At 40.1% G+C, this 27,251-nt stretch overlaps 1 protein-coding gene across 2 annotated transcripts; it reads right to left on the bottom strand.

Annotated features, from left to right (window-relative positions):
• Positions 1-4,706: 4,706 nt before the first annotated feature.
• Positions 4,707-26,546, bottom strand: MAPDA (N6-Methyl-AMP deaminase). 2 transcript variants are annotated; one of them, XM_074966220.1, is made up of 10 exons: positions 26,406-26,546; positions 22,017-22,147; positions 20,563-20,623; positions 19,614-19,701; positions 18,505-18,586; positions 15,347-15,473; positions 13,947-14,027; positions 12,436-12,571; positions 11,279-11,379; positions 4,707-8,767 (listed from the first exon to the last, which is right to left on the bottom strand). In XM_074966220.1, exons 1-10 carry the CDS (start codon positions 26,463-26,465, stop codon positions 8,573-8,575), a joined length of 1,062 nt encoding a protein of 353 aa, XP_074822321.1. In that variant the 5' UTR covers positions 26,466-26,546; the 3' UTR covers positions 4,707-8,572. The 2 variants fall into 2 exon arrangements, with proteins under 2 accessions (XP_074822321.1, XP_074822322.1); XM_074966221.1 differs by lacking the exon at positions 11,279-11,379 and having other exon boundaries at positions 8,638-8,767.
• Positions 26,547-27,251: the final 705 nt, after the last annotated feature.

The following is a 27,251-nucleotide window of genomic DNA, read 5'->3' as shown; positions in this document are numbered from 1 at the left end:
TGATGCAGTTTGCCAACAAGGAAATGTCCTATTAGCAGCCAGAAAAAGACTACAGGCTTTGTATTTACCACTGTATCCTGTATCACCCCTGTGTGTAGTGCAGTGGGGCTGTCCCTCCCAACTAGCAAGAAGGGACTCAGTTTGTCAGTGACATCTTACTCCTGCTGCCAACGCTCACTCAACCAACAAACTTCCAGAGTTATAGAAACAGCCTGCCTACAAGCAGAACCTCTGCAACTCAAGTACAGGGTTGGCTGGACTGTGTAGCAAGTGAAGATAACATGAATAACAAAGCCAGGTGCTATTATATACAAACAATGCACATATAAGACTCATAGAATCATAGAACCATAAGGTTAGAAGGGATTGCAAGGGTCATCTAATCTAATCCCCGGCCAAGATGCAGGATTTGTTGTATCTAAACCATCCAAGACAGATGGCTATCCAGCCTCCTTTTGAAAACCTCCACTGAAAGAGCTTCCATGAATTCTCTAGACAGTTTTTTCCATTGTCCTACTGTTCTTATAGTTAGGAAGTTTTTGCTGAGATTTAATCTAAATCTGCTATGCTGTAGTTTGAAACCACTGCCTCTTGTCTTGTCCTCTGTGGCAAGAGGGAACTTTTCTCTGTCTTTTTTTATGGCAGCCTTTCAAGTATTTGGAGCCCACTATCATATCCCCTCTTAATCTTTTTTCCAAACTAAACATACCCAGGTTTCAGACTAGCAGCTGTGTTAGTCTGTATCCACAAAAAGAAAAGGAGTACTTGTGGCACCTTAGAGACTAACAAATTTATCTGAGCATAAGCTTTCTCGAGCTACAGCTCACTTCATCAGATACATGCAGTGGAAAATACAGTGGGGAGATTTTATATACACAGAGAACATGAAACAATGGGTGTTACCATACACACTGTAACGAGTGAGATCAGGTAAGGTAAGTTATTACCAGAAGAGGAGAGAGAGAAACAAAACAAAACAAAAAAACCTTTTGTAGTGATAGTCCAGGTGGGCCATTTCCAGCTGTTGACAAGAATGTGTCAGGAATAGTTCACCTTCAGCCCCCAACTAAAACCTCTCCAGCGCATCATCAAGGGTCTACAACCTATCCTGAAGGACGACCCATCACTCTCACAGATCTTGGGAGACAGGCCAGTCCTTGCTTACAACCTGAAGCAAATACTCACCAGCAACCACACACCACACACCAAACACACTAACCCAGGAACCTATCCTAAGCCCGTTGCCAACTGTGTCCACATATCTATTCAGGAGACACCATAATAGGGCCTAATCACATCAGCCACACTATCAGAGTCTCGTTCACCTGCACATCTACCAGTGTGATATATGCCATCATGTGCCAGCAATGCCCCTCTGCCATGTACATTGGCTAAACGGGACAGTCTCTACGTAAAAGAATAAATGGACACAAATCAGACATCAAGAATTATAACATTCAAAAACCAGTCGGAGAACACTTCAATCTCTCTGGTCACTTGATTACAGACCTAAAAGTGACAATATTACAAGAAAAAAACTTCAAAAACAGACTCCAACGAGAGACTGCTGAATTGGAATTAATTTGCAAACTGGACACCATTAAATTAGGCTTGAATAAAGACTGGGAGTGGATGGGTCATTACACAAAGTAAAACTATTTCCCCAGGTTTATTTTTTCCCCCTACTGTTCCTCACATGTTCTTGTCAACTGCTGGAAATGGCCCACCTTGATTATCACTAGAAAAGGTGGGGTGTTTTTTCTCTCCCTCTCTCACCTTACCTGATCACTCTTGTTACAGTGTGTATGGTAACACCCATTGTTTCATGTTCTCTGTGTATATAAAATCTCCCCACTGTATTTTCCACTGCATGCATCCGATGAAGTGAGCTGTAGCTCACAAAAGCTCATGCTCAAATAAATTTGTTAGTCTCTAAGGTGCCACAAGTCCTCCTTTTCTTTAAACATACCCAGTTCCTTCAGCCTTTGCATTCCATCCCTTTGATCATCTTTGTAGCTCACCGCTGGATCCTTTCTAGTTTCTCTACATCTTTTCTATATATTGGTGACCAAAATTGGATTCAGTACTCTAGCAGAGGCCTAACCAGTGCCAAGTTAAGCAATACTATCTCCTCCCGTAACTTGCATGCTATGCCTCTGATAATGCAACCCAAAACTGTTGTTTTTTTTTTGCAATAGCATCGCATTGTTGACCCATGTTGAGATTGTGATCCACCACAACTCCCAGATCCTTCTCAGCAGTGCTGCTGCCAAGCCAGTTATCCTCCATTTTCTATCAGTGCATTTGTTTTTTTCCCCCAAAGTGTAGCACCTTACATTTGTCTTTGTTGAATTTCATTTTGTTGTTGATAGCCCAGTTCTCCAATTTATCAAGATCCCTTTGAATTTTAGGTTTATCCTCCAAAGTGTTTGCCGCCCTCCATGCCTTTGTCTCATGTGCAAATTTGATCAGTATGCTCTCTATTCCTACATCCAGGTCATTAATAATGATGTTAAACAACAGCAGACACAGAACAGATCCCTGTGGAATCCCATTTGAGACCTCCTTCCAGTCTGACATTATTCCATTAATAATCTTTGTTTGTGGACGTTAATTATGTATCCACTTAATGACAGTTCTGCCAAGCCTGCACTTCTTCAGTTTACTTATCAGAATGTAATGTGGGGGGGGCCTTGCTAAAGTCCAGGTATATTATGTCCACCACATTCTCCCTATCCACCAAACCAGTTACCTTGTCGAAGAAGGAAATCAAGCTGGTTTAGTATAGTTTGTTCTTAGTAAATCCATGCTGGCTGCTAGTGATTACCCCTTCATCCTCCAGGTATTCACAAATAGAATGTTTTATACATTGCTCCAGTTGCTTCCCAGGTATTCAGGTCAGGCTGACTGAGCAATAGTTTCCCAGTTCCTCCTTTTTAACGACAGACATTACATTAGCTCTTCTCCAGTCTTCCGGGGCCTCTCCTGTCATTCAAGAGTTTGGCCTTCTATTATGGCAATAATATTGGCAATGTAACTCAAAGCAAATACTACCAGAACACATTGGTTAACATAACCAGTATTATGTGAGCACTCAGAACTGACACTGCTATAGGCAATCACAGTGGGGACTGGAAAAGGTGATTAAACTTAAGTTCTTGGGGAAATTTTCCATTGAGTAAATTTGTAAAAACCGAGTTGACACAATCTTCCTACTTCACATGAGCTGTATCTGCTTTATGTCTTTTGCAGTGTGCGACCGATTCAGTCTCTGGGCTAGTTAGAGGAAAGGACAGAAGAAAATGAAGCCCAAACAGATAATCGCAGCTACTGTGTCCTTCCTGTTTCACTCACCTGCCAGTACAAATCCAGGGTGCCTTGCTAGGTTTTGTCTACTGTAGCTTCTTTCCTTCATCTGCCATGAAAAACATTCAGTCAATGAGAAGGAGTGTTGATTTTTACTTCTTACAGTACCTTTTAAAAATTAACCATAAGAATATTTAATATAGAAAGATATACAGCAAAGAGTAATTAGATTGGTGTGACACAACTGTCCTACATCTGCAGTCTCCCTTCCATGCCTGTTGGGGAATTGTTATAATTTTTAATGTGAGCCAAAGTATCTTACATTTTATACAGCACCTTTCATCCTAAAGTGCTGCCCAAACAGTATACAGAATACTCCACTTTAATGATATCACTTACTTGCATATCCCGCATATCCATGTAAGGGTTCTTCACTGGCCCAGTTGGATTCCTTGTATTATTCAACTTAGCTATATTCACCTAGCTGTATTCAAAACTGAGGTCCAAATGCTGCTTGTTACAATGTAATCACTTTGGATGACTGAACAATCAGGATACTAGTCAAACTGCACCTATTTATCCATTATGCTCTTAAAGACGTGACAGCTCATAGGCATGACAGAATGGGTGAAAAGCTATATCTCCTGTTAGCGCAGCATCTTGCATGTGCAGTGGATGGTCATAAAAAAAGCCCTGCTTCTAGTATCACAGTCTATATAGACGCTCAAGCCCTCTCCTTACATTATACATGTATGCATGGAACTTCCTGTCATTCCACGTAAATATCTAGTGGAGGAACAAGACTTCCATACTGCCAAGTGGCGCAAGATACTAGAGCAGTTATAGTGATACAGCAACTGGGAGTTCAAATTTTATTAGACCCAAGCTTAAATCCTTAACTTTTTTTAAAGATTGATTTGTGTGTATGTTGAGACTAGGATAAAAGGATTTTTTTTTAAATGTTGATCCAGGGAATCTGAGTATTTCTAAACTGGGGCACCAAATACTGAGGTCCGTGTTTAAAATGTACTCACTCCAGCAATACTCCTTACTGCAGTCCTCACTCCAGCAACACTCCAGTTGAAATCAAGGATCTCAGGATTCAGCCTCTACCCTTAGAGCACTAAGAATATGCACATCTTTTACATTTTAAAAGTTGCACATTTGTTATGTATAAAGAACAACAATGAATACCAGTACTATCTGTAATACCGGAAATGGACAAGTACAAGGGAGGATGGAAGATGATATGGCAAAAAATATGATGCTTTCCCTGAAAAAGAACCAAATGCACTTAAACTATTTCGCGTATGAAAAATGAGTGCATTTAGAGAAGATCACAATATTGCAGTAGCATTAATGATAAGCAAGGAGATTTTATTAAACCATTTTCAAAACAAGGCATGTGCTTCCAAGAAGATTCTCTCTGAGCATGCAGCGTCCCAAGATATCACCACAGTGCTTTTCACCATTAAAATCAATGAGAGTTTTGTTACGGACTTCAGTGGGAAGAGGACAGAGCCATAAATGAGTAGCAATAAAGATCGACAGAGTCAGACTGTAGTGAAATCCATCTCCTTCAATGATGTGGGTTTTTTTCCAATACAAAACAGATGCATGCGGAAAGTCCATCATCCACATTTAATGTCAACCTACACGGGATATGAATTTCACATACTTGTAGATCCCACGTTCCCAAGTGTAGTATAAATAGTTTAGGTCTAGATATGGATGAGGTACACAATCACAAATATTCACACATCCTCATGGCAGGAACCATTCATTATTACGGGAGTGTGTGTTTAACTGTAACACACTAAGGCCCTGATCCTGCAACTTGTTCTGCACGGTCAGACCCTTCCATCTACATGGTGATCCATTGACTTCAGTGGAGATCCACGGGGATGGAAGCATCAACCCATGGAGAACAAGTTGTAGGATCGGGGCCTTAAACATTAACTAAAACCAACATGACAATTCATACATGATTACCTCGGCTTTGCTTTAAAACAAAAGGCATATAGATTTTTATTCAAGTCTATTTTATTTATTTTTAGTGGAAAAAGCAAAACAAACAATTGGACTAATGGTTGTGTTTTTTTTTTTTTTTTTTTTAACTTGGAAACAAAGCTAATTTGTATTTTAAAAGCCAGTTAGAGGGATCCAGCTAAAGGAGAGATTATACAAAGAGTTTGCCTCAGACTGGTAAGCCACTCTGCTCAAAGAGGAATGGGAGGTGGAAAGAAAAATAAATCGAACACTGCTTGGGGAGTCCCATGGAATCCTACCCACTTCTAAAGGGTTGGAAAGAATTTGCTACATAGAAAATGGAAGGCTAGCTTCTGACCCTCACTGCGTTTTGCATGGACATAAGTGTGCACTGATCATCACAAAACTTAGCGTTTACATTCCACTTTACATGTTCAGAATGCTGCACAAACAAACAACAGACCCAAACAACCACCATGAGACAGACAGCATTTATCTCCATTTCACAGCCTGGAAAGCTGGGGCAGCAAAGTGAAGTTACTTGCCTAAGGCCATACAGCCAATCAGCTGCAGAGATGAGATTTACCCTCAGGACTTCGCAGCTTGTGACCCTTTGCTCTTTTCTCCAGAGCACCCCATCTCCGAGCAGCAGTTTTAATATACAGTAGAATCTCAGAATTATGAAACCTCAGGAATGGAAGTTGTTCATAACTCTGATCAAAACATTATGGGTGTTCTTTCAAAAGTTTACAACTGAACATTACTTCATACAGCTTTGAAACTTTACTATGCAGAAGAAAAATGCTGCTTTTTTTTCTTTTAGTAGTTTACATTTAACACAGTACTGTACTTGCTGTTTGGGGGTGGGGTGGGGAGTGGTTTGTCTCTGCTGCTGCCGGATTGTGTACTTCTGGTTCTAAATGAGGTGTGTGGTTGATTGGTCTGTTTGAAACGCTGGTGTTCAGAACTCTGAGGTTCTACTCTAAAGTCATATGCTGTCTGGCTTGCCAGTGGGCACACAACCCCCACCTAGCAATTTACACCGATTACTTGTACTTTATGGCTGGGGCACAACTGATCCCAATCATGGATGGCTGATAGGGTGCTAGGGGACTATTCACTAAAAACACATGAACCACGGCTCCTCACCCTAGATAGAGCTCTCTTTCCTTGACCTCAGGACTGGGGGATGTGGGAGCAGAATGCAGATAGGTCTTGATCTTCCCCACATACATATAACAGCAGCTACCTGAAAGTGGATCACAACAAACAACTAAATCCCTAGTTCAGAAGTCAGAGAGTGATCTGCTCCTGCTGGGACACAGAAAAGAACTGGAGAGCTCAGCCAGGACAGCTCGTTCTATACAGAGCAGACGTCACAAAGCTGTGCTTGTTTCCTATGTCCAGCTGCTGCTAGGAGGTCACATAACTGATTGTCTGAACTGACTTCTTAGCACATGAGAGGTAAGTATTCTCAGCAGAAAAGAACTATCCCTCTACTGGGTCACTCATTAGGCTTCATTCTAAATGACATAGCTGAGAAAGCTCATCCTGCCACATAAGCATTCTAACTCTATCTCCAGTTTTTATCATCATAAACCTTTTTCCAATTGGCTCAGCCACAACAACAAGTTGCCCTGACATCTAGAGACCAAGGACTGGGACCCTATTACTAGGCTTGTGGAATCTGAGCACATCACAAATATTTGGAGGCACAGTATTAGCCATCCCCATGACCGTTGCAAGATCTCCCCCTCCTAAAAAGATTTTTAAGGGCCCAATTGTCTGAGCACCTGGCAGCATCAGGCAGAGAAGAAGTGACAATGACTGTTGACAAGGGCAACACATAACCCATATTAGTAGCCTTGTTATAAGATAAAAAAAAAAAAATCATTACCAATGACAGTTCTCATGAGCCAACAAAAACCTGAAACAGCATAGCCAGTGACTCATCAAACAGATTGCCTTTATATCTTCAGAACATTCAGTATGGTCTACTTTCATTAGCACTGCAAAAAATGCAGTCTGTCATAGGCCATTAATAGTCTGGTCTCCTGAAACTCAGACAGCAGAGGGATTGCCTGAAGTAATAGGATCAAAGTTCTACATGGCGGAATCTCTTTCCTAATCTATGAAGTGAAATCCCAATTCCTAGTACAATTATTTAAATTCTCACAAAACACAGTCTCTTAAGTGATACAGGGGCCACATATGGCAAGACAGTGTTGTCAGTGATACTCCTGCGAAGAGTGACAGATCTATCAATGCATAAATTAACAACACTGACAAAAACCACATCTCATTTCCCAAACTAAAGAGCTCCCTGTGGTGTCAAAACAGACATGGTATCACTTAGTATAAGGAAAGCATCCCTTATAAATGATACAACTTCACATAATTTGCTGCAGAATTTACATGCCTCCAATCTACAAACCCTGAGCAAAAACAAAAGTAGTGGTTTTAGAAACACACAGCATCAAAAAAGCTATTTTTTGTTTAAAAAAAAAAAAACAAATGGAAAGAAATAAACTTTAAATTGTAATAAAGCATTTTAAAAACAAAACCCCATAAACATGTCACATGGGTTGAATTTGTTTTTAGAATTTTTTTCTGCTTGCCAGCGTAATACAGAGACACCGTAACACACTGTTAATTCTGAGTGTGTCGATAGTGTAGTTCAGTTTGATTGTGTCAGCGTATTCATTAAACTACCCACAGAAAGCTTTGGTCAGACATCTATATCAGCAGAAACAGTTCTAATGTGTCTCTTAACTGAGTGTGAAGATCTTATTGACAAGTATTTTTTTCTCCCTGAGATTGTCCATATCTTTCTGCTCCATCAGCCTACTTAAGATTGATATAGAAAAACATATACATACTGCTTAGCACATTGTTGTTATGTGTGTATTATGTTCTTTTCCTACTCAACTTTATTTTGTTATGATTGTTCCAATATTTGTGATATTTTAACACATTTCAGCAAAAAGTAATTAAAAAATTAGTTTCTCTACGGTGAATACGGTATTTAGTACGTGAAAAATCTGGAATTTTACTCACTGACAGACTTTTTCCAGACAAAGTGTGGAAAGGAACTTCTCTCTCATCCTGGTTAAATAACGGTCTGTTCCTGTAGCCCTTAATTCATATAGGCAGAGGCTGCAGGACTGGGCCCTATGGTTGTATAAAAATTAAAAAGGCCAAAGACAGAATCTCTTAGGCAGATCATCCTTATTAACGGAGCTAGTATATTCAGTTTTCATCTATTTATAACTTTAGTTCAATTACTTAGTAGACTTGGTTTCAGTTTATGCCACTGTTCCCTTAGCTTCAATTTTACACTGTCTGAAGCAAAGATATAGTTGATTGATTCATAGGAGAGGTCCCATATCTGTGATGGCGTCAGATTAAATGTTTTAGCAACCAGCTGGTACTCCTGAGACAGATCTGTTGCAAAGACACCTTTATCGTCAGTCTGGAGGGGGGTAAAAACAAACAAACAAACAATCATTCAGTATGTCCAGCTTTGCAAAATAGGAAATTAATTTATGATCAGTTTCACAGTTTACTGTATTTCACAGTTTACTGCAGCTAGTACTTATTCTATCTTTTAAGTAAGTACTAACAGATAGAATAAATACTAGCTGCAGTAAACTGTGAAATACAGTAGGGTAAAACTGGTTGAAAATTAATATCAATATATCTCATCCAAAAATATCATATGCTGAACAAAGGCGGCTAAGTGAAAGAACAGTTCATTTCTAAAAATATATGATGTCTATAAAAACAGCCAGAGTCTTTGTGCTTTATTCTATGTCTCCTACTACAAATGGAGCACCCTTTCCAAACTAATCCATAAAGCTGCTCCTACTGCTCCTCCTCAAGACCCACTTCTACCATGATGTCTACAGAGCAGTGATAATGGCTAGACGGAAGGTCTGTGGGGATTGCTGGCACTTACTTATATTTCAAAACAATTCTGATGATTCAGAACCATCAAGTTATTCACACGTGTAACTTATGTAAATGTGTGATCATACAACTGTTAATCTTTCCCCTTCCCTGTTCCGCCCCCACCCTCCCCTACCCCTCTACCCTCCACCTACTAGCTGCACCTTGTCTTATATTAGAGTATTTATCATCAGGATAGAGTCTGTGTCATCCTGTACAACAGTGCCTAGTACAATGGGGCCCTGACTTTGATTATGGTCCTTGGCTGCTACCATAATACAAATGATAAATAATAACAATTAGATAAGTGTTGCCAGTTAAATGTTCAAGTTAGGATCGTTTACGGACTAAATTGGTCCCTGCTCCCTAATCCAGGGCTCTCGTGTGGGTTATGAACCATGTGAGGAAGAGAGGTCCCTAAATTTACCTTACTTAACTTAGCCAATGTGATGTTTTCTACCATGGATGTTTTTATAGATGCTGACAATGGGAGCTGAGGTGCTTGGCATCTCACGGGATCAGGACTAATTACCTACAGGAGGAGTCCCATATTTTCCTCTGAATGCAACAGACACATATTTGAAATTACAAGGAAATAATAATTACAAGGAATCACAATTTAAAAATACAAATATAGGGGCTAAGACGTTCAAATGCAATGTTCCCTGGTTCATACCAAAACTTATATAGACCCCAAATTTAATGTAAATCAGGCTTTTACTCTACTGGGATTTGCTTCTTCAATAAAAATTAGAAGTTGAATTTTCCTAGATTTTTACAATATATTTCTCCCTAAACAGGGTATCAGATTTCTTATAAGTGAGGTCAGAGAAAGTCCTTGTCCCGTTGGCTCTTGTATAGATAGTAACAGGTATCAGAGTAACAGCCGTGTTAGTCTGTATTTGTAAAAAGAAAAAAGAAAAGGAGTACTTGTGGCACCTTAGAGACTAACCAGTTTATTTGAGCATGAGCTTTCGTGAGCTACAGCTCACTTCATCCGATGAAGCTCGGTGGCTCACTGACTCTGGCACCTGACCAAAATGACCAATGAGGAGACAAGATACTTTCAAAAGCTGGTAGGAGGGAGAGAAACAAAGGGTTTGTGTGTCTGTCTACATTTTGTCTTTGCCGGGGATAGACCAGGAATGAAGCCTTAGAACTTTTAGTAAGTAATCTAGCTAGGTATGTGTTAGATTATGATTTCTTTAAATGGCTGAGAAAAGGATTGTGCTGAATAGAATAACTATTTCTGTCTGTGTATCTTTTTTGTAACTTAAGGTTTTTGCCTAGAGGGGTTCTCTATGTTTTGAATCTAATTACCCTGTAAGGTATTTACCATCCTGATTTTACAGGGGGGATTTCTTATTTCTAATTCTATTTTTATTAAAAGTCTTCTTGTAAGAAAACTGAATGCTTTTTCATTGTTCTCAGATCCAGGGGTTTGGGTCTGTGGTCACCTATGCAAATTGGTGAGGCTTTTTATCCAACATTTCCCAGGAAAGGGAGGGTGCAAGTGTTGGGAGGATTGTTCATTGTTCTTAAGATCCAAGGGTCTGGGTCTGTAGTCACCTAGGCAAATTGGTGAGGCTTTTTACCAAACCTTGTCCAGGAAGTAGGGTGCAAGGTTTTTGGGAAGTATTTTGGGGGGAAAGACGTGTCCAAACAGCTCTTCCCCAGTAACCAGTATTTGTTTGGTGGTGGTAGCGGCCAATCCAAGGACAAAAGGGTGGAATATTTTGTACCTTGGGGAAGTTTTGACCTAAGCTGGTAAAGATAAGCTTAGGAGGTTTTTCATGCAGGTCCCCACATCTGTACCCTAGAGTTCAGAGTGGGGGAGGAACCTTGACACTGACAGGTGTAGCTCACGAAAGCTCATGCTCAAATAAACTGGTTAGTCTCTAAGGTGCCACAAGTACTCCTTTTCTTTTTTCTTTCTAGTAACAGGTATGTTTCCCTAACTTGGCTCCAGTGACTCAGTTTCCATGTTCTGTGTGGTCAGCATCTAAATGTATTCTGTACAATCAAAATGGCTTACACAAAGTACAGTAGGGTGGCCCATGTTGTACCAGTATCCAAAATGGTGTTTGTCACAGGAAGGTACAGTCTGACTTTTGAAGTTTGACGTCATGCAAAGTTCTAAGTGATAAAAGGAAAAACTCTGAATTAAAAGAAAAAAACAAGGATATGTACAGAACCAAAAATATGATCTTTGGGTAGACTAATGGACAATTTCAATCCATAGCTAAATAGTTCAGTGTTATCTGGGTTTTTTTTTTTTTGTTTTTTTTTTAAATGTGTGGTGATTCACGACATTTACAATATATTGTATATCCCAACTAAAAACCTATTCAAACACGGGACCAAAATGTTCATGTGTGCACACATGAAAATACCTGGATTTATACAGTCAAATGGATGGTCAGGTGCACAGTTCACTGGTTGTGCGCCCAATTTGAAGAACTGGTGCACAAGCACAGACACCACATGCACTGCCCAACGGGGTTACGTTTTGATTTTCTACCTTCATCTGAGGCATCCATTATTGGCCACTGCCAGCGGCATGATATCAGACTGGACAGATCAATGCTCCAGTATCACAATTCTTATGTCCCTATGTATTTGAAGCAGATGTAAAACTTTCAACAGTCTATACAGATGCCACTAAATCCTTTTACATCACCTTAAAATAAATTTCACTATACAAATTACTAAGGTGTAGTTTATTGATATTAACCATGTGGCAACAAATGTAAACACATGGCAATTTTGTACTATTTTCATGTTCCAGATCTCTGTTTCCTGTTGCCGTTTTCCCCACTATTTGTTGATTCTACACCAAGGACTGGCATTAAACTGCTAAGAAGCACCACTATTGAGAACAGTGTATGACAATGTGTGTGTATATTAAATATATGCATATAAAATACCTAGACATTTAATTAATGGCACTCAGTAAAAATGTTTAAAAATATTCTATGACCAATGTTATTTTAAATGAAAAGCAGAAGCATTAGTAAAACACCATCTGTATTAGTTATTTTCTCACCGTATCCATATATTTCCACATCACAAATATCTTTCCATATTTATTTCTGGGAGATATAAATCTACTCAGACTTACTGAATCATTTGCAAGATACAATGTATCAAAGCCTGAGGGCTACCAAGCAATTTTCTTGTCTTCTTGCTTACCTATAGGTATGTGATTCTGTCTAACAAGCTGCACAAGGTCCTCTGAACTTGTTGTAGAGCTGAGAAATGTACCATGTCCAATTCTGTCTGGAGGCAAGCCAAGAAGAATTTTGGTCTCCTCTTCTTTATTTGGGATCTAAAACAGAATACACCCCACCATGCACAGAGTCTGTAACGGCACTATACTGCAGCTGAATAATCAAAGTCCTACATCAGCCCCAGATCAGATCTGGGTTTTGGGTTTTTGTATTTGTATATTTTATCAACAAAGAAAATAAGAAATAAGTGTGTGTGTTAATTAGTATTAGTTATTATGCTTTGGAGAAGGAAGAGATGCAGGAACTGGAAGATGGAAGTGCACTCATTGGAAAACGGATAAAAGGACAGATTACATTAGTTATTTGCACTTCTGAAATACTTTTGATTGGAGGACCTCAATTTTCTTTACAAACCTTAATGAAATAAGCCTCAACTACCTTGTGAAGTTATCTCCAATGTACAAATGGATAAACTGACGGCAGAACAGAGAAGTTACACAATAAGACAGAGACAGAAAGAAGAAGGTGAAGCACTTGGAAGCACATTTTCAGAGCACTGCACAACAGTTCGATGCAAAAAACTCATTAATAATATCAGCCTTCATTTCCTAAAGGCACTACTTCTTTCAGAAATTAGAAGCTTTTCATTATTCATCAAGCCTGCTAAAACAAACTCTAGGTCGATCTTCAATGTTAGCGATCATACTCCAAATTCTCCTCGTCTCACATACACAAACAGCTAAAAATGTCAACAGAACTACTCATGTGAGTAAAACAGGTGCATAACAAGATCTACTATATGATATTCCAGATATACTTCAGGTAGGTGACAATGGATCAGTCAATATATGTGTAAATTTCAAATACAATAAATTACAGCCAATAGTTCCTCCGATAATCCTTAATGAGCAAGGCTTAGTCATGCTCTTGAATCAGGGTTTTCCCTATGATACTGAGGTCCTATTTGTTTCCATCATGTAATAAATCATGTAAGGACCTTGCAGGTTTAAAGGCAGAGTATGTTATGTTACTGGCATTCCTTCTGTGGTTCTCAACATTTATTGTATTATATCATTTACTGGATTGATCTATCCAAAATTAACACAGAATTCAAAACTGACAATAGCACCATTGAAACATTTCTTGTGACATCATAAATCACAGGAGTGGAGCCTGCATGGTTCTCTGGTGGCCTGTAACATCCCTAGAAAGGTAGGAGAGATTTAGTCAAGGTTACTTGACTAAGCTGGTTAGGTGGTTGGGTTTTGATTCTTTGGGGGGTTTTTCCCTTCAAAATACATATGAGTGTTTACTTTAAATTTCTCTTTCCTAACCCCATCTCTTCAAAATGCCATAAACTAGCATTACTTCGGCCTGAAAAACTGAAAATCCACAGACGTTACTTTTAGTTACAATAGGTTTTTATTTAAAGGAGGCTGCAGAAAAAAGTTAGCGCAAACATTAAGAATTTACCTCTGCAAGATGCAATGCCAGTTTCAGTCCTGCCTTTTTTGCTTCGAAAAGGGGTTCAAAAAAATCTTTGCCATGTCCTGCCTTGAAGAAAAATCCAGACAAAAATGCATGATTAATCAGGAGGTATTTTTTATTGAAACCTTTCCAATTATACAATCATGATGAAGTTTCAGATTATTAATATAATTCATTCAAAAGCAGTTAATTTTAATCATTTTTCTTTTGCTATCCCATATAATCAAATATAGTGAACCATTTTTTTCACCTCAATTTGAGAACTATATTCTTCAATCTCTTTTCTTTATAACAGCAGCACATTAGGTGCTTGTATTTTATGTCTACATGACCCTGCAGTTCAGACTATGGGATGTGAACTGTAGTGCACACTGGCATGTTGCACTGTAACCCACCAAGTGAATGCTGAGGATGCAAACTAAAAGACACCTACTGCAATTCACACACCCATAGACCAAACTGTGGGGCCTTGTAAACCAGCCTTAGTTCTCATTTTGTGTCTATTCTCAGTATTACTCAATATGCCTCCACCCCAATCAATGTGATACAATCAGAGCAATGTGGTAGTAGATGCTTTCCTGGGCTCAGAAGTCGCTTTTAAGTTCCCTTTTTTGATAACTGTGTATCATTTTGTACATTTTCAATTTTTTGACAGACAGGTGTTATCTTCACACCATGAATATGAGCAAGACATTTAACCAAGAACCAGCAAGTTTACTGACTAACTATATAGGGGAAACAGTGAAACTGACTACAGACAAATTGCTATTAAATGTACAAGTAAACAGTGAGACAATAAAGAGAAATGTATTTCCCTAATCATTTTCAATTCAGCAAATGTTACTAGTAACAACACATCAGTGTGTTTATTTTAGTTGATGGTGTCCTTTACATAAAGGGCAGTTGTTAAGAACCAAAACAACTTTCTGTCCAACCCCCCTCAACTCCTTCATACATTCCAAAGTCAAGTAAAATGACTAAAAATAGGATTTGCCAGGCAAGAACCATAATTCCAAGTACTACTGTGACTACTAGTACCTGTTCTTCTGTCTTTAGATTGTGTGCCTTCTTTTATGTTTGAAAAACACCTTACACAACATTGTGGGTACTAGTTAAAAGAAATTATATAATAATATAGCAACAACATTCTGCCTTCAGTGTTGGCCAATAACTGGTACTTCAGATGAAGGCAAAGCACTCCAAAATGCATCTATACTCATTTATACAATATTTTAGATGGGGGGGAAATAATCGTTCCTAACCCTTGCTGTGAACAGTTAATGCCCCCAAAGGAAAATTATCCAAAGCACTAAGAGTAAAAATAAAATTTGATACTATAATCATTACAATGATAAAAGTACCCATCTTCAAGGAAAATAACTTACGGTGGGATCACCACTGAGGTCAAGCCCTACCACAATCCCATCGGTGGAAAGGAGGAACTCTTCAGCAAGTTTAACAGTTTGCTTGGCCACGATAGGTCCACCTCTTCTATCGATTGCTATTAAAAACCTAGAATAGAGATGTACACCTTACATTAAATATGAACAGTGACGGCAGGTGAAGGACAAAGAAACAATCTACTACCAGCAAAAGCAACACTGCACTCAACTTAAATAGAAATTGCTTCTTTTGTCACAACTGTTATTGTAAAGCTCTGATGGCACGTAACAGGGTAATTATGCGTGTACAGAGAAGCACACAACAATACCAGTGCACCACGCTGTTATCACAGCGGCTGAATGACACATCTCTAATGCCCATGTGCATACCCGCTCTAATTCCAGCATTACATTCATGACATCTCCCTTCCAGCCATACTGGCTCCACTCTAGAGGCAAAAATGTAACACTGAAACAAAAGACTGGGCTTATATAGCTGAACACAAGGAGCTAGAACTCAACCCTCACTTGGGATAAACTGATTTTCTTTCAATAATTTTATTGGCATGGTTTGGTTCTTCCTTTTTCATAAAACCAAAACAACTTTTTCCAAGCCCTGGGAAAGGAAAGATCTGGTAAGCTGCATCTCCAGAGAAGGACCTCTAAATACTTCTTAAAAAACATACATCATCTCACATAAGACACAGCAAAGAGTTCTCCTGTCCTCTGGACAGGCAGCATCCTTCCAGCCACTGCCTATACTGGCATCATGTCCCAGTCTGGCTACTAGCCTGCACACCAAAGTTCTAACTTTCATATATCAACTCTTTCTCTGAAGCTACTACCAATGCTGTTTTCTGGATTAGCCAGCAAGACCTGTCGGCTCAGACAATTCAGCCCCTCCCTTCCACAAAGAAATTAGAATTTGACCTCTGCAACACCCTACATCTCAGGCACAGGCAAAAGATATTAAGCCCAATCCGTAAGATACTAAGGAACCTCCTAACTGGCTGTACAAATGCTGACAACTGTGACATAGTATTATATTGTTATGATGTAATGTATACAAATGATAGATGTATCTTAATTCACATTTATACCTAGTTTGTTATTATTACACCTCTACTATTAAGAGGTGCGATATATTTTGCCAGAAAAACCAAAAAAACTTTATGGTCCAAATTTTCAAAGGCAATATGTAGCAAACAGAAAAATTTTGGAGTGCAAAAAGTTAACTGTGTTCACACATAAGTGACCCTGTGGGGGATGCAATTACTCATTCAGCCTGCACAATGTGGTTTTCTGCAGGTGCACCACTGCAACCCTCTTTGAGAAGGTAGCCCTATACCTTAGATAGTTTACAGAAGGCCCACAAAAGAAGTCAAGAACTAAGGACAACTTTTCAGAGCAGATTTTTAACCTGTATTATTAGTTTCTTGCAAAAATTAATTTTACAGTTCCCACAGAGAAAAGCTGGATCCCTAACTAGTGGCTGTTTATCTTCTTCGGGTTTCCCACTATTTAGTTATCAAGTTTCTGACTTATAAACAATTCTGAGAGGTTTTAATAAACTCATTTTGTTATTGGTTCATGTCTTTTGAGTTTCTCTTTGATTTTTCAATTCTCAAAAACAAGTGAAACTCAGAAGAAAATTGTACACGGTAACCAGTGCTCCTGCATATAGCTACACAGGTGCTGTCTGCGCAGTATGTGTTTTTTCCTACATCAACTTCACTGGGATGGGTTGGTCATTTTAAAATAATTCAAACTTTTTAAAAATTGTCCAATATATTTGTAGTTTATTTGTTTATGGTCGGTAGTTTTCTGTTTGTTGATTTTTTGTTTGTGTGTGTTTTTTGTTTGTTTTAAAGAGGAACAAAACTGCCGAAGGTTTGTGCATGATAAAAGTCTGACAGGCCATTTCACAGTAAAAGCAGCTTTCCCAGAGGATCAAAGTAAGCATGTTAGTAAAACAACAGTTCAATGTTCAGCAATTAGCCAAACAAACAGCCAATGGCTGCAGAAACTCTCACTGTGATTACTATATTATTTCAAAGAAAATCACTAGAATTCCATAACAGAGGGGAAGACACATATTATATCTATTTGGTGATTATTAGGTTCACTTTTGATAGCTGGTTTAAAATTCAAGTTTATATTATCTGTTAAATTACTAATAGAAACTGCAGTGTCTTTCTAAGGCCTGATCTACACAGTGTCAATTTACCAGTATAACTAATTTGGTAGTGGGTTGATTTTTTTAACCAAACTAGTTAAACCAGTACAACCCTTCATCTGGATACAGTTATGCAAGTAAAATGGTGCCCTATACCCATGTAGTACACCTTTATCCCAATATAACATGGTCCTCAGGAGCCAAAAAAATCTTACCGCGTTATAGGTGAAACCGCGTTATATCGAACTTGCTTTGGCCTCGAGCATTTCCGTTATTAATAGTCAGAAAATAATTTTTGTTAGAACTAACATGGTGTATGCAGTAAATTAATCTGTTCTACAATGGCTAAATTGTATCTCCTTTTTTTAATTACAACAATTATTTTATAAGCTTACTTAAAAGATACAGTGTATTAACAACACAGGTACTAAACACTGCTAAATGCAACCATGTGGGCTAGGTTTCATCATACATTAATTGTTTGATCTACGCGTAATGCTTAGGAAAATGCAAAATTCACATAAAATATCAGAAAACGCTTTTAATTACACATCTTTACAAATTGTTGTAAAAAAGGATTTTGGTATTTTAGCAAATAGGAGCATGGGCCACTTTGTCACTTAGCCAACTATGTTATACGTAGATTGTTACGTAATATGAACTGTTAACTATTAAATAGTTTGAAAGCATTTTGGAGATGGGACTTTTTTACTTATAGAAAAGGTTAAAATGAAGCTAAAAATGGTAAAGTACTCATGTTTTAGAGACACTGATAAAATAGTAAATACCTTTTTTTGGTGTACAAGATGCTTTCTTATTTAAGATGCACCCTTAAAAAATATTTAATTTTTAAAAAAACTTTAAAAAGTCAAAAATCATCCAGTTTCTATATAAATTCCTCCCCAGCATTCATGATCTGTAAACCTCGGCCAAGCACTAGATTCATAACAAAATCCCAGATCAGAAGATTTTCACATTATTTTACCTGACATCTATATCCAAATCCTCCTCTTTACACTGTTTTATTCCTTCAAGTACAGCTTCCACGTATGCCCTTTTGGTCATGCCTATAAAACACACACACCAGCATAAGCACACCTGATCTGAGTAGATATAAGCGGACTGATTATAAAAAGTTACGTTTGATAAAATCCTAGACTGACCATGAAAATATTTTTCATTTTACCTTCCCCCCCCTCCTTTTACTCTTTGATCTTATATTTTATTTGCACTTTGGGATGGTAGTTTCATTCTCCATCTTGATTTTATTCTGTGATTTTACATTTTGTATAGGGCTGGTTTTACCAACAAATGTAATTTTACTTTGAGGCCTCCCTTTGGATTTTTGAGTTTGTGGAGAAAAGAAAAATAACTTTACAGAAGAGTCTAACAATAGGGTTTCCTGATGCACCACTGAAATATTTGTTTAAAAACAATAAAAAAATTAAGAGAAATAAGAAAGAAAATGTAGCAGCTATTACAAGAAACAAAACTACAGTAAGGCTATGTCTTCACTAAGCCTATGTCACCATAATTTGTGTCACTCCAGGGTACGAATAAAATACCCCCCGAGTGACGTAAGTATACTGACATAAGCACTTGTGTGCACTGGATAGTGAAGCTATGACAGGAAAGATTCTGGCTCAATATGTAATTCCCACCCACCCCCAAAAAATCTTACTAAAAGGAAAATTTTATCCACATTATCATTTTCATTATTCAGTTCACTGCAAATAATTATATTTATAACACTGAACATACATATGTGCATGTATTTTTTTATTTATATTTTTATATAAATATATGGGTTGGGAAAAAAATCACCCATGGAGCAATTCCACTGGTTTCAATGAAATTACAAGAGGAATTTGCTACTATATGAAAGATTTGACAGTGGGACATTCACTGATATGTTTCTAAATCTGTCACATTTACTGAAACAACTGGATTTCAAAAGTGACTCCAGCAGTTATTTACATGTCAGTCATAATTCACTAGGTACTATCCAAACCATATTGTTAATATTTACTTTATAATGTGAGAGGTTCTATAATATAATCTGGAATACTAATTAAAAGTCAGAACACTTTGTACCAGTGCCATTTTCTTCTCTAGGTGTGCTCCTTAACTCCAGATACTTGACCCCATCAGCAGCAAATTCTTTAATAACTTCTTTAGTTACCTGGTTAAAAACAGCATATACAATATTTTGAAATTAAAGATTTATAATTTGTTACACTGGATGACTCAAAGATAAAGACATGCATGTAAGCTTTCAGTGTGAAACATGGAAATATAGTTACATAATATTAATAGGAGTTGTTGTTTAAATCCCATGGTGTTTACATTTCTGTCCAGTTTTATCAGGGTATCAAAGCTGCTCTGGCCAATGGGGATTTCAGTGGCAATGTGCTGACACAGTACCTCCCTCCATTGCCCTACCAATGGCAATGACCTCTTCCTTGGCAATCCTGACCACCTGGAGGGTTGTACTGGCCGCCTGAAACCCCTTCTGGAGAGGAAACGTTCACAACACTTTGCACCACTCCGCACCCTGAGATACGCTTTCCCACCAGCAGATCTCCCTCTCTGTGCTGGACCCAGAAGTGAACATAGTACAGCTCTGGTAAGGAACTTTGCATATACATTGAGACATAGAAGTATTAGGAGACTCTGCTAAATTAAAGCATAGGTAAATATGAATGGATATCACATTCATAATTGATTATCAGTTCAGTCATCTGAGAGCACAGACTGACTTCCAATATTGGTAGCTCACTGCTCTGAAGAAAAAAAAATGAAAATGTCAGTTACGTAGAATCTGACATTTCTAAATTCTCACTTTTTACAGAAATATTTTTTACATGCCATTGACTAATGTATTACTGAATTTCTGAGCTCAATAATTTACAGTCAGCTCCATTTGGCATTTACACACTGGGCACAGATACAAGTGCAATAACTTTTCTTGCTACCTTTGCAAGGAGTTGTTTTTGAAAGAGAAATGCTCTGATTTTTTAAAACAAAGCCTTGTACAACTTACCAGTAATATATCTTCGGTCCTATTGGTAATCTGATGAATGATATTAAACATCTGAAAACATCTACAACAAAAAAGTTAAAAGGCTAAGCGTATAAAAGTGTGCTGGTGTGATGAGCATTCCCACTTGCAAACCCATACCTGAATAACATGTATTCACTGGCTTTGTTGCGGCACAGACTGAATCATCATAATTGTCCTTTCTGGCCTTAAAAATTATTAATTCAGTAGCGATTAAATGTAGAGCATGTATAGTGTAAAGCATTTACTAAGAATCTTTGTTTGCCTATGTGTTAAGTTACTAGCTATATTCATGCTCAACTAGGAAATCTTGCTTGACTGGATTTTCTCTAAAGAGCCCAGGCTCTCTGTAAATATTTTCAATCATCTGATTAAAAGGAAAACAAAATTAATAAGAAAGATTACAAGGGATACATGTTCCGTTTGCACACAAGAAAGAAGTGACTTCACAGATGTAAGAAATGAAAAAACTATCTTCTCCTAAGGATATTTTTAAAAAGTAATAATTTTCTTAATGATGTTAAAAATATGATGAAATTACATTTACAAATTACAAAAAAAAAAACCCCAAACCTTCAATTTTAATTATGTTTTCTACAGCCACACAGTGCAAGCTTACAGATTCTACTAGTTTCAATGTATTCCTAAAGGACCGGGGGGGGGAGAAGAGAAGTGGGGAGAATTAAGGTTGTAATTTATAGATCGGGGTAGGCAAACTATGGCCTGCGTGTCAGATCCGGCCCCTCAGGGCTTTGGATCCGGCCCGCAGGATTGCCCCCCATGGTGCCGCAGGCCCTGCGCCGCGGGCTCCATGCATTGCTCTTGCCTCCAGACACCGCCCCCTGCAGCTCCGATTGGCTGGGAATGGGGAACCGCAGCCAATGGGAGCTTTGGGGGAGGTACCTGGAGGCGTGGCAAGGGCAGCGCGTGGAGCCCTGTGCCCCCCCTCCTCCAGGGGCTGCGCAGGGACATGGTGCTGGCCGCTTCCCGGAGTGGCGCCGCATGGGGCCAGGGCAAGTAGGCAAGGAGCCTGCCCTGGCCCAGGTACACAGCTGCCACCACCAGGCTGGAGCCTGAACCCCTCCTGCACCCCATCCTCCAACTCCCTGCCCTAATCCCCCTGCCTGCACCTCGCACCCCTCCTGCACACCAACTCCCTGCCCTGAGCCCCCTGCTGCACCCTGAGCTCCCTGCACCGAGCTCCCTCCCAATAGTCCACACCCCTCCTGCACCCCTGCCCTGAGCCCCCCATACACCCCGTACCCCTCCTCTGCTCCAATCCCTTGCCCTGAGCCCGTTCCTGCACACTGCACCCCCTACCACACCCTGCACTCCCTCCCGTACCCCAACCCTCTGCCCTGGCCCTGCACACAATTTCCCCACCCAGATGTGGCCCTCAGCCCAAAAAGTCTGCCCACCCCGTTATAGATACTCACTCTTCTAAAGTCCTTTTCTTCCCCTTGTCAATCACTGTCATTCCATTATGGATTTGAAGATATGGTTTCTGGGCCACAAGTTTCTTCATAGTAACAGAACTGATGGAGCCATTCAAGTGGGCGTGGAGCTCCTATGTTATAAACAAATCAAGAGGAGTGGAGGGTATATTTAATTTCAATTAGATTTCAGGGTTTTTTTTTCTTTTATGTTGTATTGCTTTTTTATTAGAAGGTTGAAAATAAAAGATTTCCCGACCAATCCTGTCTCTGCATTTGGCAAATAATGACTATTTTGACTTGGGGTTTCTATATGCCAGTGCCCCAAATGAGATTGTCTTATTTACCTCTCATTGGGAGCATTAGCAGTGATATCAGCAAGAATGTAGGTGCCACTGTGAAGAGTGTTAAAGTCTCAGTTAATTACTGCAGTGGTACACCTTGGGGGGTGGAGGAAAAACATATCTTACTTTTTAAGATTTTAAAAATAATTTAGAACATGAGCACTATTCCTTACTCAGTTTTATAACCGGTCAAATCTGGGCCTAAACTGGTTCATCGTCTTTTTAATTAGACGAAAAAAGCAGCATTTTTTCGACCCAGACATATTCTTCCTTTTCTCTTAAGAGCACATAAAAGCATAGTGAGCTCTCACTTCCCTCTATAAACAGAAAACAGAATTAGCAATTGAACTGCACTGCTTGAATTTAGAACTCACGACTTGTTCCAGCCTCTCTCTCGAACCCAATCATCCTTTACTCAGCTCCACACTTCATTAAGCATCACCCTCTTCTCTGTCCCTTCTCACAATCTTGCTGCCCATCATTTGGAACAGTCTTCTTGTGTCGCTCCATCTTACTTCAAAATTTGTCTGCAAAATACCTAGCTTGTCCCACACATCTTCACTCTCCTGCCCCTCCCCTTTTAGCACCTGTTTTTATTAGGGCAAAAATTGGCAAAATGTTTTCACAAAATGCTTGACTGATAAATATGATGAAATTTTTACTATCACTGTAAAATACTTAAAAATAATATAATACTAAATGTACAATAAAACATAGAAGGGGTGATTGTCAGAAGTGCTGAGCAACCACAAGTCCAATTCATGGGAGCTCTGGCTACTTACCACTTCCGGAAATCAAGTCCAGAAACTCTAATTCTAATAAAAGGCATGCCTGTTCCACATACCATGCCAATTAAACTCCTTGCAGAATTCACTATGAGAATCTGCCACCCACAAAAAGACAAGACACTTTGCAAGGATGCGTTCAAAACACCTTTTTTCAACGGAAGCATCAAAATGTAGAGAAAGTGTCAATATCTGTTTTGGATCATGCACCTGTGCCAATTTTAATGAATAAACACTCAAATAGTAGACGTGAAATTTGTTGTACATGACTCCAGAATTGTTGAGCAGATAAGAGTTCCAGGAACGTGTAGCTATGATAGCAGGAATGTGCCAGACCACACCCTTTAGAACGTAGCAAAACCTGTTATCAGAATCAGACTTATAGAGGTGGCCTCAGGGAAAAAAAATAAAAGCAAAAAAAAGGAAATATGTTGATTTGCTTGCAACAGTCCTTGAAAAATAATTGAATGGAGTCAGGCTATACAAAAATTTTGTCGGTGGTGGAAATCAATTGAGTACTTTTGGACAAATAAACATGACACAATGGATTGTATTACAGCTTGTTAGGAACCCAAGAGCTGTTTGCTTGAAACTTTTCCTTGATAAATGGGCAGAAATTCCTTTTGTTCAAATACACTGCCAATAAAGACCTACAGCTTATCAGTTTTGTCCTCATCCTCAACTTGCAATTATGCTTTTAGTAGCTCTACAATGCATTCGACCTGTAGGCTGCTCTTACAGGTGGTTGCTGTAAAAAGTGTCACAGCACACTATTACTAAAAATGCTTACTTTCTCATTTTATCATATAATTATAAATCAATTGGAAAATAAATATAGTACTTACATTTCAGTGCATAGTATATAGAGCAATATAAACAAGTCATTTCATAGAATATGAGGGTTGGAAGGGACCTCAGGAGGTCATCTAGTCCAACCCCCTGCTCAGAGCAGGACCAATCCCCAACTAAATCATCCCAGCCAGGGCTTTGTCAAGCCTGACCTTAAAAATCTATAAGGAAGGAGATTACACCACCTCCCTAGGTAACCATTCCAGTGCTTCACCACCCTCTTAGTGAAAAAGTTTTTCCTAATATCCAACCTAAACCTCCCACACTGCAACTAGAGACCATTACTCCTCGTTCTGTCATCTGCTACCACTGAGAACAGCCTAGATGCATCCTCTTTGGAACCCCCTTTCAGGTACTTGAAAGCAGCTATCAAATCCCCCCTCATTCTTCTCTTCTGCAGACTAAACAATCCCAGTTCCCTCAGCCTCTCCTCATAACTCATGTGTTCCAGTCCCCTAATCATTTTGTTGCCCTCCGCTGGACATTTTCCAATTTTTTCACATCCTTCTTGTAGTGTGGGGCCCAAAACTGGACACAGTACTCCAGATGAGGCCTCACCAACGTCGAATAGAGGGGAACGAGCACGTCCCTCGATCTGCTGGCAATGCCCCTACTTATACATCCCAAAATGCCATTAGCCTTCTTGGCAACAAGGGCACACTGTTGACTCATATCCAGCTTCTTGTCCACTGTAACGCCCAGGTCCTTTTCTGCAGAACTGCCGCCTAGCCATTAGGTCCCTAGTCTGTAGCGGTGCATGGGATTCTTCCGTCCTAAGTGCAAGACTCTGCACTCGTCCTTGCTGAACCTCATCAGATTTCTTTTGGCCCAATCCTCTAATTTGCCTAGGTCCCTCTGTATCCTATCCCTACCCTCCAGCGTATCTACTTCTCCTCCCAGTTTAGTGTCATCTGCTAACTTGCTGAGGGTGCAATCCACGCCATCCTCCAGATCATTAATGAAGACATTGAACAAAACTGGCCCCAGGACCAACCCTTGGAGCACTCCACTTGATACTGGCTGCCAACTAGACATGGAGCCATTGATCACTACCCGTTGAGTCCGACTATCTAACCAGCTTTCTATCCACCTTGTAGTCCATTTTCTGTTTGACATTTTAGTTTGTACTGATTTCACTAGTGCTTTTTTAGGTAGGCTGTTGTAAAACTAGGCAAATATCTAGATGAGTTAATGTACCAGCCCCTGGAAGACCTCTGCATACCCCAAGGAATCACTTCACCTACAGGGAAAAGGGTGAAGGACAGGAACTGCTCACCCTGTAAAAGTGGCAGGAGAAGCGACTCCACAGCAGAGCTGCAAAAGTTCACTTGTGTAAAACACGAAGTGAGCATGGTCAAGAGAGACCCCCAAGGATCTATATGCTGGTGCACCAAGGATACGGCACCATTGCGGGGGGCTGAGCTCCTCTTGTCCCACCCCAATTCTGTTGCAAGCGACCAGAGGCAAAGAGGGCAGATTTACTCCTACAGGCACAAGAGTAGCCAGAGTGAAGCAGACTACATATAGTCCAAATAAAGATGGAAAACACTCACATTGTGAAGAATCGAATGGTCAATGTGAGTCATTTTTTTTTTTTCCTTAAAGGCAGTACAACTAGCCGCATCTTTAAAGAAAAGTGTTCCGTGCAACATGACAGCCTGGGTTCAGGAAAACAACTAGGGAAACCAAAAAAGGCTGCAGCCCTTAATCTGTATGTCTTCTCAATTGCAATCTCTCTACAGAGCTCCCAGCACAAGAACCAAAAGGTGCTGGCTGATTTTCTGGGGTGCCTGCCTCTCCTCAAACATAGGTGCTTTACAAATGAGGAGATTTTACATGAGCAGGGCTACTGCCCAAGCCACTCTGTGGATGAACTCTCACCCACCCCAGTTAGAAGAAAGGTGACTTGCAGACCCAGCCCAGCTTAGCATTGAATGCTGTCAAACCCTATTCCAGGGGTTCTCAAACTGGGGGTCGGGACGTTATTACCGGGGGGGGGGGGTATTCGCGAGCTGTCAGCCTCCACCCCAAACCCCGCTTCATCTCCAGCATTTATAATGGTGTTAAATATAAAAAAGTGTTTTACTTTGTAAGGGTGGGGGGGAGATCACTCACACTCAGAGGCTTCCTGTGTGAAAGGGGTCACCAGTACAAAAGTTTGAGAACCACTGCCCTATTCCCTGCCGTGCAAGCGAGGAGGGACATAAAGGATGCATAATGTGGGCTGCTGGTCTATCATCATTGCACCCAGCCCAGCGCATTCCCCAGCGAGGGCAGCGAGTAGGCAGCGCTGGAGTGACTCCGGCAGCTGCACGGGAAGAACCAGCCCAGCCGCAAGGAACGTGGAGAAAGGGGAGGTGGCCCGGCCCCCGCGGGAAGAACGCCCGACCCTGCGGACCTGACGCAGCTCTCACCACTTTAGGAAGCTCCCTGTAAAAGAGCAGCTGCCGCTCGCCATCCGCGCCGGACGCCATAGTGCCTGCCCGGCAGCGGGAAGAGACGTCACGCGGCTGCGTCACGGCTGCAGACTCCGCCGCTCTTCCTTTGCGCACCGGGCCCCTGGGGCAGCGCGCGCATCCCAGCTCCCCGCGGCTTTCCACACGTGGCCAGGCCCCTCCTCCCCCGGAGGGCGGCAGCAGCAGGCTTCTCCCTGAGGCTCCTGCACCTATGCTGGGGTTGACAGGGCCTTTGCCACGATGTCGATTTGCTTTATAGCCAATATACCAGGCCCTGAAATGAACTGAGCTCCTCCCCTGAGCTGGTGGGCATGACTGCTTACATCCCTGGCAGCTCTGTGCCACAACACACCCTTCTGCTCCAAGAGGACTAGGAGACACCCTAGAGCTAGCAGCTCAGGATAAGAAGGAGAAGCAAATACATTCTGGAGTTATTTTCTTGAGGATAAATGACGGTGCTTGAAAGATACAACGTGGTAAGTAGCAGGATATGAAACACAAAGCAGCCACATTTAACCAGTCACCAGCCCAGGGAAGAGCTGGGTAACGATAGAAGATCTCAACACTAAAGCACTGAGCCAACAGGTAATGCTCCGTAATGCTTTGCTTAGAGGCTTAGCTTCATTTCAGCTGGTTTGGACTATTAAGATACAACAGCACTTCTTTGAAAGTGGTATCTTATTCGCCACAATTTCAGCTTCCATAAAAGTTAGTTTTTAGAGTAGCAGCCGTGTTAGTCTGTATTCGCGAAAAGGAGTACTTGGTGGCACCTGAGAGACTAACAAATTTATTTGAGCATAAGCT

This window comes from Natator depressus, chromosome 10 (assembly GCF_965152275.1).
Source record: "Natator depressus isolate rNatDep1 chromosome 10, rNatDep2.hap1, whole genome shotgun sequence".
Classification (NCBI taxonomy): Eukaryota; Metazoa; Chordata; order Testudines; family Cheloniidae; genus Natator; species Natator depressus.
The sequence above is the reverse complement of the archived record's forward strand: the minus strand, read 5'-3'. Positions and strand labels throughout refer to the sequence as shown.

Bases quoted from the DNA above. Each gene is read 5' to 3' on its own strand.
- MAPDA (XM_074966220.1), bottom strand. From the start codon at position 26,465: ATGGCGTCCGGCGCGGATGGCGAGCGGCAGCTGCTCTTTTACAGGGAG. The intron at 15,474-18,504 runs GTAAAATAATGT...TCTCTATTCTAG, and splicing joins GATTTGGATATAGATGTCAG to GTTTTTAATAGCAATCGATA. The intron at 14,028-15,346 runs GTAAGTTATTTT...TTTTTCTTCAAG, and splicing joins ACCTCAGTGGTGATCCCACC to GCAGGACATGGCAAAGATTT.